The sequence below is a fragment of the Colobus angolensis genome, unplaced genomic scaffold (assembly GCF_000951035.1).
Source record: "Colobus angolensis palliatus isolate OR3802 unplaced genomic scaffold, Cang.pa_1.0 Scaffold278, whole genome shotgun sequence".
Taxonomy (NCBI): Eukaryota; Metazoa; Chordata; class Mammalia; order Primates; family Cercopithecidae; genus Colobus; species Colobus angolensis.
This window is the reverse complement of record NW_012116021.1, coordinates 1,444,030-1,457,574: the sequence shown is the minus strand read 5'-3', so window position 1 is coordinate 1,457,574 and position 13,545 is coordinate 1,444,030. Positions and strand designations below refer to the sequence as shown.

Genomic DNA, 13,545 nt, shown 5'->3' with positions numbered 1-13,545 from the left:
AGAAGGAAGTTTCTTGGGTAATGAGCATACACTACAAACCGTAGTAGTGAAAGAAAGTATGTAAGAAATAAGTGCATATATATATATATATACCCACACACACATATATATACATTGACATATACAGGAACATGTACACAGCCTCACTGAAAAGCAAGAAAGAGAACTCTCAGTGGATCAGAGAAATTCCCAAAGGTGTGAAAGCAGACAGGACTGAATTGAATCCATAGTCCAGAAAACGGTTGGAATATCCTGCCCCAAAAGGTAGGTGTAGCACTTAGGGTGCTTCATACCTGCAAAGAATGGAGGTGATCCTACAGGCAAGAGCAGACAAGTCTTGGGTTGATTGACGACTGGGACACCTTGGTGGGAACAACAAGGCCTCACCTACTGCCACTAGCCAGCCAGTGTCTGCTTCCATGTGGGAAAATGAGTGTAGCATCTTAGAAAAAGTATCTGTCAGTGCTTAGGAGACGCATGCCCAGAAGAAGCCAGCACTTCCCCAAGAGGGAACAGCATGCTCAGCAAACGGCATCTAACAGGGATTCTCACCTACAGAAATGAGCACACACCCGAAAATCATCAAGCACTTGAGGAAAGCCAACTCCATAGAAGGAAAGCATTTGTATTTGTCAAAATATGCAGATTTGGGCCAGGCATGGTGGCTCACAACTATAATCCCAGCACTTTGAGAGGCTGAGGTGGAAGGATGGCTTGAAGCCAGGAGCTGAAGACTAGCCTGGGCAGTACAGCCAGAACCTTATCTCTACAAAAAAAAAAAAAAAAAATGTAAAAAATTAGTTGGGTGCAGTGGCATGTGCCTGTAGTCCCAGCTACTCAGTAGGCTGAGGCAGGAGGCTTGCCTGAGCCCAGGAGTTTGAGGTTGCAGTGAACTATGATAGCACCACTGCACTCCAGCCTGGGTGACAAGTGAGACCCTGTCTCAAAAAAAAAAAAAAAAAAAAAAAAAACACGCAGATTTGGAAAGTGTAAGTTCATCACTGTAAAGTGCCTGAGAGTGAAGACAAAAAGAGCTTTAACTCTATAACTTGAGGACTGAGTGAGCTCAGAGAAGATGCCACCTATGGATCTAAGTAGATCCGTCCATCCAGGCAAGGGGACTGCAGGAGACAGCGTTTGTTGGAGAGATCCCCTCTCCCAGACAGATGGAGGGAACGTGACTGCCACCCTGGAAAGAGGTCCAAGTTCCTGACCATCCCACACAGGTCAGACTGTACCTCACTAAAGGGAGCAGGCCACCCCTGAATGAAGCCACTTCCAGGCCTCTTCCACCCTGGAATTCTGTGTGGAAAACCCCTAGCCTGCCCAGAGGCCACCAGGACTGCTGTGTTTGCCAAATCATTTGAACATATGTCCTCCCTCTTTCATCTTCTTTTATTGCATTTTTGCTAGGAGTAGGGGGATATTTTAACCCAGGCTCCTTGCCTGTTTTCACAGACTCTAAGTCGTAAAACTCTGTTACAAAGGAAATGATTGAGAAAACGAATTAGAGTCTTTGAAATACAACCTCACACAAAAATCACTGTCTTAAAGCTTCAAGGGCGGCTGGAAATATAACTACCCCCAGTTCTTCTTGTTCAAGGGAATTCCCCCTCCTTTATTCCCCATCCCCCACCTTGAGAACAGGGTGACATCTGAGGTCACTCAGGCTTAGGGAGTCTAAGGGGGGACCACAGTCATCTCAAGCAGCCCTTTCCTAGCCTTGGGTCCAGGACAGTTGAGGAGAGGCCCAGGCATTCTAACTACAGTTCAGCTGGCAGGAGATGTTTTCAGAAGGCTGTGTTCTCAGCTTGGGCCTGGGGGCCAAAGAGCTGCTCAGCAACAGCTTTGCCATCATACTTGGGCAGTGTGCCCCCGAAGTCAGAGGGCAGGATGTTCTCATCAATCTCCTGGTAGAAACCAGAGAGGTCATCTCCGTGGACAAAGACCTGCAGGGAAGCAAGGGAGAGAGAGAGCTGAGCAGGAGGAGGTGCCCTAAGGAGGAGGGTTGAGGAAGGAAAGGGGCAGGAGAACAAAGCCCCATCATGTGCAATCTTTGCCTGGCGACACCCCTCTCCGCAGGTCTCCATATTGGGTGTCAGTGGGATCCGCGTAGCTCAGGACCATGGTAGAGTGTGAGGAGGGCTCAGATGGGGCCCCACCCTCGGCCCTCTTGTCTCATTGTCTGGGCGGCCCATGTACTCACCCTCTCAAGCAGCTTGCTCTTCAAGAAGGGCTTGACCACATTGTAGGTGGTGGTGAAGTACCATGGCTGGTGGATGAAGTGGATGGCTTTGAACCGGGCTGGGAAGGAATCCTGCAGTGACAGAGAGACATCCCATTCCCCATGGCCCTGATGACCTCTGAGGCTCCCACTCATTCCCTGCTGCCTCTCCTCATGGCATAGAACAGACTTGTCCAACATCACAGGGCTGCCCTGGAGAAGGGCCCACTGAAGGTCCTATTTCCAGGCCAGCAACTAGGGATCCCTGGCTTTACTGTGGCCCAGACTGCAGGGAGGAAGCCCCAAGATTCATATGACCCAACCCTCTCCCTGCTGATGCAAATAAAACCAGGAATTAGGTCAACAAATGAAAGTAGCCTTTCTTGGCCTTTTGGTGAGTTTTTTCAAACCCACTTGCCTGCCGAAGGGATTGCAAACTATTACAAACCACAGGAACACTCTTATCATCTGTCATTGTCCATCAGCCCCTCCCACGACTTCCACCTCCCACCCCTCCTTTCCCAAATACACGGAGCAGATCCAAGATGGCTCTAAGAAAGGACTCCTGACATGTCAGCATATATAGGAGTGAATTATCAGAGGGCTAGTGATATCCCTTTCTTGAGGTGAATCCACATTCAAAGAGAGGCAGTGCGACATATGTGGACAGACAACATGGGATTACAGGTCAGAAGATGCAGGTTCAAGTCTGGCCTCTGCCACTTGATTGCTGTGTGACCTTGAGATGTCACTTAAATCTCTGAGCCTTCGTTTCCAGGTTTGAAAAATGAAGCAGGGAAGGAGGGAAAGAATGCTCTCAAGGAGTCAATGGAAAAATGAAAGTGAATACTTGGCAAACTGTCAATCACTATGCAAGTGCTTGTGGTTAGGACTGTGACTGGCACTGCTCTTTATGGCATGAGGTGGTCTAAATTCTCAGGTCCCTGCAAGCACCATGAAAGGAGGCCCAGCCTCTCAGCCTCCCCAGCTGTGGGAGGCTCCTGTGGGACAGAGCTCTAAGCCTCACCTGGAGCATGTCCACCATCTTCCTGAGATCTGAAGTCCGGAGACTAGCAGCCTGCTGCATGGTAAAGCCCTTGAAGTTCTCAATGATGCAGAATCCATTAATTTGAGTTTCCTCATTCTCCAGCAGCTTCTCCAGGATGAAGCAATATGCCTGCAAGATCTTGGGCACAGAGAGAACAGGCTGTAAGACCTAACCCGCAACAATAATTAAGGCTTGAGGTCCTGAGGGGAGAGCTAATTGGTACATTCTTCATTCTTCATTGCTGCAGGCTTTGATCTCAGACATTCCACTTCTGCGAATGTATACCAAGAAAATAAGCTTGAATGTCACATCCATGGTTAGAGGCCAGAAGGTTTATCCCAGTACTCTTACAATAGTGGGAACATTGGAGACAACCTAAACGTCCAACAATGGGAACTGGTGAAATTAAGGTACATTTATGCCATGGAATGCTCTGGAACAATTAAAAACAATATGGAAGGCTAATAATACAGGAAAATGTGCATGATATATTATTGTAGAATATAATACCATTATTATAAGAAAAATGTGTGAGCTGGGCATGGTGGCTCATGCCTGTAATCCTAGCACTTTGGGAGGCCGAGGTGGGTGGATCATCTGAGGTCAAGAATTCAAGATCAGCCTGGCCAACATGGTGAAACCCTGTCTCAACTAAAAATACAAAAAAATTAGCCAAGCGTGGTGGCAGGCACCTGTAATCCCAGCTACTCTGGGAGGCTGAGGCAAGAGAATCACTTGAACTTGGGAGGCAGAGGTTGCAGTGAGCCAAGATCATGCCACTGCACTCCAACCTGTGTCAAAACTCTGTTTCAAAAAAAAAAAAAAGAAAAATGTGTGTGCACGTGTGTGTATGTGTGTGCATACACATATAAAAAGATGGAAAGGATGTCAATCTAGAGCTCTCTGGGTAGTAGAATTGCAAATCATTTTAAATTTGTTTGTAATTTTTTTTTTTTTGAGGTGGAGTCTTGCTGTGTCGCCCAGGCTGGAGTGCAGTGGTGTCATCCCAGCTCACTGTAACCTCCGCCTCATGGGTTCAAATGATTCCCCTGCCTCAGTCTCCTGAGTAGCTGGGATTACAAGTGCCTGCCACCACGCCTGGCTAATTTTTATATTTTTAGTAGAGACAGGGTTTCACCATGTGGGCCAGGCTGGTCTCGAACTCCTGACCTCAGGTAATCCACCTGCCTCGGCTTCCCAAAGTGCTGGGATTACAGGCATGAGCCACTGCGCCCAGCCAATTTTTTGTATTTTCTAAAATGAGTAGATATCACTTATGTAATAAGAAAAAATATATATTTAAGTCTCTTTTGTAATACACACAGATACGCAGGTGTGTGCTTCAGCTCTACAGCCTGTGTCTTATTTAATGGGAAAACACTACAGGCATCCTTACTAAGATCAGGAATTAGATAAGGATTTCACCATCTCTGCCACCATTTAATTCTATGTTGAACGTACCAACCAATACAATCAATTTGTTTAAAAAAAAAAAATCAGGGGCATGAGAAGTGGAAAGGGAAAAGAAAAACTATCTCCTCTACTTACAGATAGTATTATAGTATACTTAGAAGACCCCAGAGAATCCATTATAAAACTAACATAAATTTTAAAACAGTTCAGTAAAATAGGGGGATATACAATTAAAAAACAAAAACAATAACCTTCATTTATACAAACAATAACCAACTATAAGATATAATGGAAGAAGGAGCCCCATTTTTAGCAATGACAACAAAATTAATACCTAAGACAAATTTAATGAGAACTGTGCAGGACATTGTGAGGAAAAAATTTTAAAAACTTTTTATTTTTCAGAAACAGAGTCTCTCTCTGTCCCCCCAGCTGAAGTGCAATGGCACAATCATAGCTTATGAAGAAACCTTTAAAACACTCCTGAAAACTCGAAAGTTGACTTGAATAAAACAGAAGGCATCTCACATTTGTGGATAGGACAACTGGCCAAGAATGTGACATTCTGAAAGAAGCCAGTTCTCCCCAAGCTCATTATTTATGTTTAATATTATCCCCAAAAACATACTCCTAATATTTCTCCTAAAGCTAGACAAATTAATTCTAAATCATAGATCATAGGAGAAAATGAACATGTAGAAGTAGCTAGAAAAGCCCCCCAAAAAGCAGAGCAGTAAGGACAAAACTAGCCCTAACAGATCAAACATGCCACAAAATCCCTATCATCAAAACAGTATGATATTGGAGTATGAATAGATAAAGAGGCCAATGGAACAGAATAGAAAGTCCAGAAAGAGACCAAGTACATATGAAAATATAAAATACGATAAAGATGGCATTTGAAGTCATTGAAAAAAGATGGACTTTTTAATAAATTGTGTTGGCACAACTAGATAGCATTATCTAAAATTAGTTTGGGCCAGGTGCGGTGTCTCATGCCTGTAATCCCAGTACTTTGGGAGGACGAGGTGGGCAGATCACTTGAGCTCAGGAGTTCGAGACCAGCCTGGCCAACATGGTGAAACCACGTCTCTACTGAAAATACAAACATTAGCGGGGCATGGTGGCGCATCCCTGTAATCCCAGCTACTTGGAAGGCTGAGGCGTGAGAATCACTTGAACCCAGGAGGAGGAGGTTGCAGTGAGCTAAGATCATGCCACTGCACTCCAGTCTGGGTGACTACAGCGAGACTCCATCTCAAAAATAAATAAAATAAAATAAGTTTGTAGCAGTTTTTTTTTTTTTTTAAATTAAAGGAATATTTTTCAGGCTCAGTGGCACATGCCGAAGCTCTCCCAAGACAAACCCTAATTCCCCCACTTGGGGCAGCCCCCTTAATGGCTCAGACAAGCAAAATTGTGTACATATATAAGCACAAAGAACTCTGGCTCCTAAATAGACTGGAACCTGTGCTTTCCAGAATCTCTTCCAGCCTATAGTCCACTAATCCCTGTTCTCTCTGTTGCTCTCAGCTTTTAGCATTTGGCAGGGCAGCCCCCAGCTTGTGGCACACAGCTGTTACCTCCGCTTGGCACTTGGCTGGGATACCCAGGAAGAGCCATGTGTTATTGACCATCAAGCCCCACCTGCAAAACTGCTGGGTTTTCCAGCTGCCCTGGCACATCCTAGGACTTCTCTCCCTGCCTGGAAAGGGCTTGGTGGCAGGTGGCTGCCCACCTTTCCCCCTCTACAGACCTTGCCTCCTGGGGAACCAGAAATGAGGGCCCAGTAGAGGCCAGGGTTGAGGGAGGGAACCCAACCCATGGGGTGGGAGCCAGGCAAGCCCCCACTAACCTCATCGAAGGTGATTTCTTGACTTTGCCAGTTCTCAATGTTGAAGAGCATGACCACTCGGCCATACTTGTCCCGACTAGAGAGGACACCAGGGTAGCCAGCTTCAATGGTACAGCGGACAGCCTCTGGGGACAGGCTGTCAAAGAGCTCAGGGTACTGCAGCCGGAAATTCACATAGCCTGGAGGAAGGAGAGCAGAGGAAACCCCTCAGGGAGCCATCCCAGCCCTACCCCATCCCACCTAGTGGGACTCAGAGACCTGGCCTCCTGCCTGGCTCTTCCACATATGTCCTATGTGTGACTGAGCTGGCTACTCAACCTATCTGAGCCCCATGTTGCCTCTCCAAAAAATGGGATCTCGATACTGGCCTATCTATTCTAGATAGTCTAGATAGTGGCCTATCTCACCAAATTGTTGTGGCAACCAAATGATTCAAGGTGTAAACATCATCATAAGCTTGTGCAAACATGAGGCATAGTCCTAAATATGAGGATAAGCATTACTTGTTATTTTCTTCCCCATGGGGACAAGGCACAGGGCACAGGATAAGCTGAGTGGTGAGGTGTGCACAGGGCTGGGGAGAAGCTCCCAAGGAGAATCCAAACCCCAAGCAGGACGCAGAGCCCTTCCTGATTTCAGCAGCACCTTTACAGTCCACAAACTCCATCCTTACCCATCCTGAGCAGTTCCCCACCTCTGTGGCCTGCACCACCAAACTTGAGCCCCTCGAGGAGCTGGGCACATCTGCCGAGAGACTGCCACGTCAACTCACTCACTGCTCTGGAATACTCCGGGCCCCTCCCACCCCCCGGCCTCTGTCTTTGCTGTTCCCTCTGCCCCGGCTGCTCTTCCCCACAGATATCTCATTTCCTTTGGGCTTTTCTTCAAAAATTCCCTTTGCACTGGGACTTCCTTGGCCACTTTATCTAAAACTTCAACCCCTCAAGACTTTATATCCACCTCCTTAATTTCTTTCCTTATTCCTTACCATTATTTAACCCTATATAATTTTACTTTATTTATCGGATGTATCGTTTCCACCATTAGAATAAAAGTCCCACCAGGACAGGGAACTCTTGTCTGTTTTGTGTCCACTGCATCCCTTGGCCTAAAACAGTTCTTGGCACAGCATGGCCCTGAATTACCATTTGGAGAAGGAAGAAGTAAGAAAAGGAAAATCATTAGCCTGCAGAGGGTCTGCTCAGACCCCATTTCCCTCCACCAGTGCCTAAGATTTGATTTCTTGAGGGACCCCCTTTTTTTTTTTGAAATGGAGTTTTGATCTTGTTGCCCAGGCTGGAGTGCAATGGCATGATCTCAGCTCACTGCAACCTCCGCCTCCCAGGTTCAAGTGATTCTCCTGCCTCAGCCTCCCAAGTAGCTGAGATTACAGGCATGCACCACCACGCCTGGCTAGTTTTGTATTTTTAGTAGAGATGGGGTTTCTCCATGTTGGTCAGGCTGGTCTCGAACTCCCAAGCTCAGATGATCTGCCCACCTCAGCCTCCCAAAGTGTTGGGATTATGGGCGTGAGCCACCGCATCCCACCGATGATTTCTTGAGGCATCCTGTCTTCATCCAGCCAGCAGTGCCAGGGCAGTTCTGTCCCCGGGGCTCATTCCCAGGTCTGACACCATCTTCAGTTCCACTGCACATAGGGCTTAGGTAACTGCCTTCAGCGAGGCACTATCCACCTTCCTGCAGCATTCCAGAGCCAAAGCTTAGGTTCTCATGGTGGGGTTCTGGAGGGGAAACTCCTCCCCTCGTCAACCAAATGGGGTACCCAAGTTTTACTCATTGAATCCTAAGACTGAGAGAGAGTTGGGAGGACTCAGACCTCTAGGAATCTGCTCCTGACACACTTCATTCATTCATTCATTCATTCGTTCATTCGTTGTCAGAGCTGACCCACTTTACAAGTAAGGATATGGCGGCTCAGAGAAACAGACTCGCCCACGGTATGGAAGCGGGCCTCTTCAGTGCCTGGGTGAGAGTGGATACCATCCTCATGGCCTCCCGTCCTCTCAGAGCCGTCCCTTCAGCGCGGGCCTCACCTCTGAGCAGCTCATAGGCACGGCCCACGTTGAACTTTCGCGCGCGGATGAAGCGCAGGAAGAAGCCGCTGTCCTTCTCTTGCACTCTCTCCGCCACGGCCACGGCCAGCTCCTCCCCCGAGGCCGCCTGCGCCTGCACCATCTCCTGCAGCTCTCGCACTGCCTCCTCCCGGGTCTCCTCTCTCTCATTCAGCTCATCCTTGGCCTGGAACAGGGTGGGGTGTGCATGAAGTTAGACTTAGGTGCGGGTGAGGGGTAGGACACGCAGGTGATGAGTCTCCTGCCAAAGCTGAGGGGGCTCAGAGGTCTGCAGCCGCACCCCTTGCTCTTCTGCCCCAGGGGCAGCATCTGTACTGGCAACACCTGAGATTGTTGTGTGTGGAGAGAATTCGGTCAAACTGTTCATCCTGGATATTTGCAGAATATGGCCAACAGTCTAAATGTTTCTAAAAATGACTGCCTACACTCACTGAGCCTTTGCCTAGCAACCTAAGTCCCTTAAATGCATTGTGTTTTTCAATCTGCCACAGACCATCATGGTTGGTGTTCTTATCCCTATCTCTCACATGAGCAGACTGAGGCTCATAAAGGTGAAGATATTCTTGCTCAAGGTCACCCAGAGAGAAAGGAGTGGAGCTGGGACTCCTCTTTTCATCACTTCACTCTGCTGCCTCCCAGGCTTGATTCTGATTTTTTCAAAAACTCAGCTCTCCAGCAGATGGCAGCCTGCCTCCTGCCCAGAGCCTCACATTGCTCCCCTCTGCTGGGTCAGAACTCCTCTGTGCACCTCAGACAGCTCTCTGGAGGGAAGGGAAAGGAGGGGGAGTAAAGTGTGAAGGAGCTAATAGCACCTTTCCCTTGAGATGCCCAAGGAAGCAGAGATGGAAGCTGGGAGCCCAGGCTCAGTTCAGCCACTTCTCATCCTCCCCAGCAGCCCTAAGACAGCTCTGTCAGCCTCCACAGAGCACAGTCTGATCATCTCTGAGCTAGTCCACCAACCGTCTTTCACAGGTACAGAGGGCAAGACCCAGAGATGGAAAGCAATCTGCTCAAGGTCACACAGCAAGCTGAAAGTAGGTCTGGTTCTGGAACTCACGTCTCTTGCCTGTCTAGCAGGGGCAGCATTTGGATGCTTGTTCCCTGGGGCCATTTCCAAACCAATGCTCCTCATATTAAGTCTAGTTTAGAGGGCCCTAGTTCTAAGGCTCTGGGCTGTAGTCTTGGGTTGGGCTAGCCTGGCTGAGTGTCTGGTCAACCCAGTTGCTGCCATAGCCGTGACCACCAGGAAGGACCCTAGAAAAGGCCAGTCTATCAGGTCCAGGATGATCTGGAGTGCCAGGGCTAGACCCTTTCACAGAACAGAGAATGCGGTCATGTTCCCCTCATGTTGCCTCCCTAGGCTGCTCCTCCCCGCACTGTCATCCACCTCACCTTCTGCAAGGTGTGGCGGGGCAGCTGGCTGCACGGGCCAAAGACAGGTCCATGGTCCTTGGTTGTGAGCTGCTCCAGTTGGGCACGGAGCTCCTGTTCCTCTTCAGGTACCATGCGGAACGTGCCCACCTGGGCAAAGAAAGGAAAAACAGGAACAGCCAACCCCATCAGCCTAAGCCAGCTATGGGAATGGGCCTGTTCAGACATTTAATTTTTTTTCCCAAGGTCATTGTTAAGCCTCCTCCTTTTGTGGGGGTCAGGACCCACACCGAGGTTATATGAGTGTGTGCCTATATTCCTGGGCAGAGCAGAAGATAGAGAAGTGAGGAGGGAGGGAGAGGGAAGCGAGGGAAGGTGGGTGGAGGGGAGCCCTGGAGGACACGGTACTTACCCCTTCTGACATATTGCCTCTGGAAGACACAGAGTCCTTGAAAAAAGAAGGGATCTGCTTTCTCTGTCCTGGCCTCTCCAGTCGGCCCCTTTAGGAAGTCAGGGCTACAGGGGTTAGAAAAACCATTTTGTTATGGTCTCAGAACAGTGGATCTCAAACTTTCAATTGCATCAGAATCACCCAAGGCATTTGTTAGAAATGCAGGTGCCTGGGCCCCAACTTCCACGATTCTGACTCTAAAGGTGCAGGCTGGGGCCTAGGAACCTGCAATTTAAAGCACTTCCTGGTGGCTCTGAGGGAGATGGTTCTTGGGCTACACTTTGGGAAACACTGTTTGGACAAGGCACAGACACAAATAGCTCAGTCCTCAGATATTACAACAAGTTGGCCCTGCCAGGAAAAAAAGAATCTGGCCCTATTCTCAATGACACGATCACTGCAGGTAAGGCAATCTCTCCTCTCTCCTGTGGCCGTCCTTCTCCAGGCCAAAGGGGTCCCTCAGAAACTTCACAGCCTAGTGGATGGCCCTTTCCCCAATGCATTCGTTCTCAAGATGGGTGATGACCAGTTACATAAGTACATAACCGTGAAACTGGAAGTGTGTTCCGTGCTTTGTGATGCACTAAGTACTTTCAAATCTACTCTCTCAGACCCAGGGTCAGCATTATTATTCCCATTTTACATAGGAGGAAACAGAGGAGGGGGGATAAGTGACTTGTCCAAGGTAACACAGCCAAAAAATAGCCAGGGATCAGGACTCAGACCCAAGTTGTGACTTCCTGTCAGCACCAAGAGGCAGCCTGCTGTGGCGCAAAAGTCGGACCTGGGTTCGAGTTCTTCTCTTCCACTTGCAGGCTGTGTGATTTAACCTCAGTCTTGGTTGTTCCCTGTCAAGTAGGATGGAAGGGTTAAGAGATGTAGTTAAATAATGGACACATAAGTAATGCTTGATTGCCAGAACAGATCCCATTCATGGCCCACATGACAACCTGCTTCCCCAGTAGGTATTTTTGGAGACAGCTCTTCTGTTTCCAGGTTTTCTCTCCTGCCTAAATGTCCTGCCTAAGTGCCTTCAGGAACCTTTCACCATCCTGCTCCTACCTGTGACCAGGTTCCATGGTCAGTTGAATCAGCTAGTCACAATTGGTAAGTGACAGAGCTGGGACTTGAACCTATGCCTGCCTGACACCAAGTCTTTGTTTGACACCTAGAGCCAAGACATCTGCAGACAAACTCCCTAGGAGAGCTGGCATCATAGAAACCTTAAAGGTTAGGGAGACCTGGGTTTGAATCAGGCTTTGTCAGTTATGACTTGTGTGATTCTAGCAAGTTATTTAACCTTTCTGGGTCTCAGTTTCCTCATCTGCAAACTGAGGATAATAAAGTACCTACCAAAAAGAACTGTCACGAAAACCATATAATTTCTGCAATGCTCCTGGCACAGTGTCCTGTTCTAAAACATAGTTCCCCTTCTCTTTCTTAGCTCCATATTGATCATTACCCTAACTTGCACAAAGAGACTTGGAGGGCCCCCAAAGAGTATCTGAGGGTCCCCCATTTCCTGCTCCTTCCACTCCACAGCCCCAGCAAGCACAGGGAAGTTCTGGGGGCCATAATCCACCCACAGGAACCAAATCTAAGCCATCTTTCTGGCTGATAGACGTCCAGATAGGTGGGCACAGAGATAGACAGACTGAAATGCTGCTGTGCTGTCAGTTGGATTTTGCTGGAACAGGAATGGAAATGGAGAGGCCCTGGGGAGCCCAGACAAGAGGGACAGTGACTGGACACCCCCGGCCAGTTGTGGAGACCATCAGAACGAGATTCTAGATCTTAGGAATACAGGGTTCAAGTCCGTCCCCCAACTCTTTTCTAAATATGCCCAAGCTGTTAACTTTGAGTTTTAAAAATACTGATTTACAAGCTGTACACAATGAAAAAATGCCTATCACTTGCACCATACCAATGCTGTTCCCTGCCATCTCAGGTTGCCAATGAAAATACAGAATGCCCAGTTAAATGTGAACTTTTTGTTGTTGTTGTTGTTGTTTGTTTGTTTGTTTGTTTTTCTGAGATAGAGTTTCGCTCTTGTTGCCCAGGCTGGAGTGCAATGGTGCGATCTCAGCTCACTGTAACCTCTGCCTCCCAGGTTCAAGCGATTCTCCTGCCTTAGCCTCCTGAGTAGCTGGAACTACAGGTGCCCACCACCATGCCCAGATAATTTTTTGTATTTTTAGTAGAGACAGGGTTTCTCTATGTTGGCCAGGCTGGTCTTGAACTCCTGACCTCAGGTGTTCTGCCCGCTTTGGCCTCCCAAAGTGCTGGGATTACAGGCGTGAGCCACTGCACCTGGCCTACATGTGAACTTTTTTAATACTGAAAATGTATTTGCTGTTCATCTGAAATTCACATTTAACTGGGTGTCCCATATTTTTATTTGCTAAATCTGCCATCAAGTTGGTCTGGCTCAACATGGAGAATGGCCAGGTGGTTTCAGTTTTACAGGCAGCTTGGGATGTGGTCTCCCTGCTCCCCTCAGTCCTCACCCCAGTCCTGGGCTCCCTGGCCCAGGCAGGCCCCAGGTATTGACTTACCTGCCAGGTCGGCAGCTCCTCCTTGGGGCCACCTGGTACCTGAATGTCCTGGAGCTCTAGAGGTTGCCTCTGCTGGAGGCGTGGTCCAGTCAGCAGGTTGGGATTAGTGTGTCATGAGGAACTTCTCACCGCCCACAGTTTCCGTTAAATCGGGCTCACAGGAGGCCCAGAGTGGGGCAAAGGAAGACCCAGAGAGAGATGGGAGAGGGGAGAGGCCTGGGCCTGGCTGGAGGCGCATCAAAGCCCTCTTTTGTGTGCTGCTGCTCTGGAGTTCCTGCTCAGCCATGTGGAAGCCCGGTCGTGGGGCTGGGATCTGGGCCAGTCCCATTCCCTCTTTTCCCTGCCCTCTTTCTCCTCAAGATCCCAGGGTGGGGTTGCTGAGAGAGCACCCCTCCTCCCCCCGCCCCAGGGTAACAAGAGGTGAAGGGAAATTGTACATGTGATTACATCTACAGTGGAAGCTCCGGCAAATCCAGGCCTATTGCCCACCCCTCTCCCAGTCAGCAGGACCTGGCATGGTAGTTTTCACCTCTGC

General features: G+C 48.6%; 1 protein-coding gene across 1 annotated transcript; it reads right to left on the bottom strand.

Moving 5' to 3' along the window:
- Positions 1 to 1,374: 1,374 nt before the first annotated feature.
- Positions 1,375 to 13,249, bottom strand: RLBP1 (retinaldehyde binding protein 1). The gene is made up of 9 exons (XM_011948318.1): positions 13,011 to 13,249; positions 11,181 to 11,303; positions 10,417 to 10,520; positions 10,026 to 10,154; positions 8,595 to 8,799; positions 6,541 to 6,719; positions 3,252 to 3,410; positions 2,207 to 2,317; positions 1,375 to 1,949 (listed from the first exon to the last, which is right to left on the bottom strand). Exons 3-9 carry the CDS (start codon positions 10,426 to 10,428, stop codon positions 1,791 to 1,793), a joined length of 954 nt encoding a protein of 317 aa, XP_011803708.1. The 5' UTR covers positions 10,429 to 10,520; positions 11,181 to 11,303; positions 13,011 to 13,249; the 3' UTR covers positions 1,375 to 1,790.
- Positions 13,250 to 13,545: the final 296 nt, after the last annotated feature.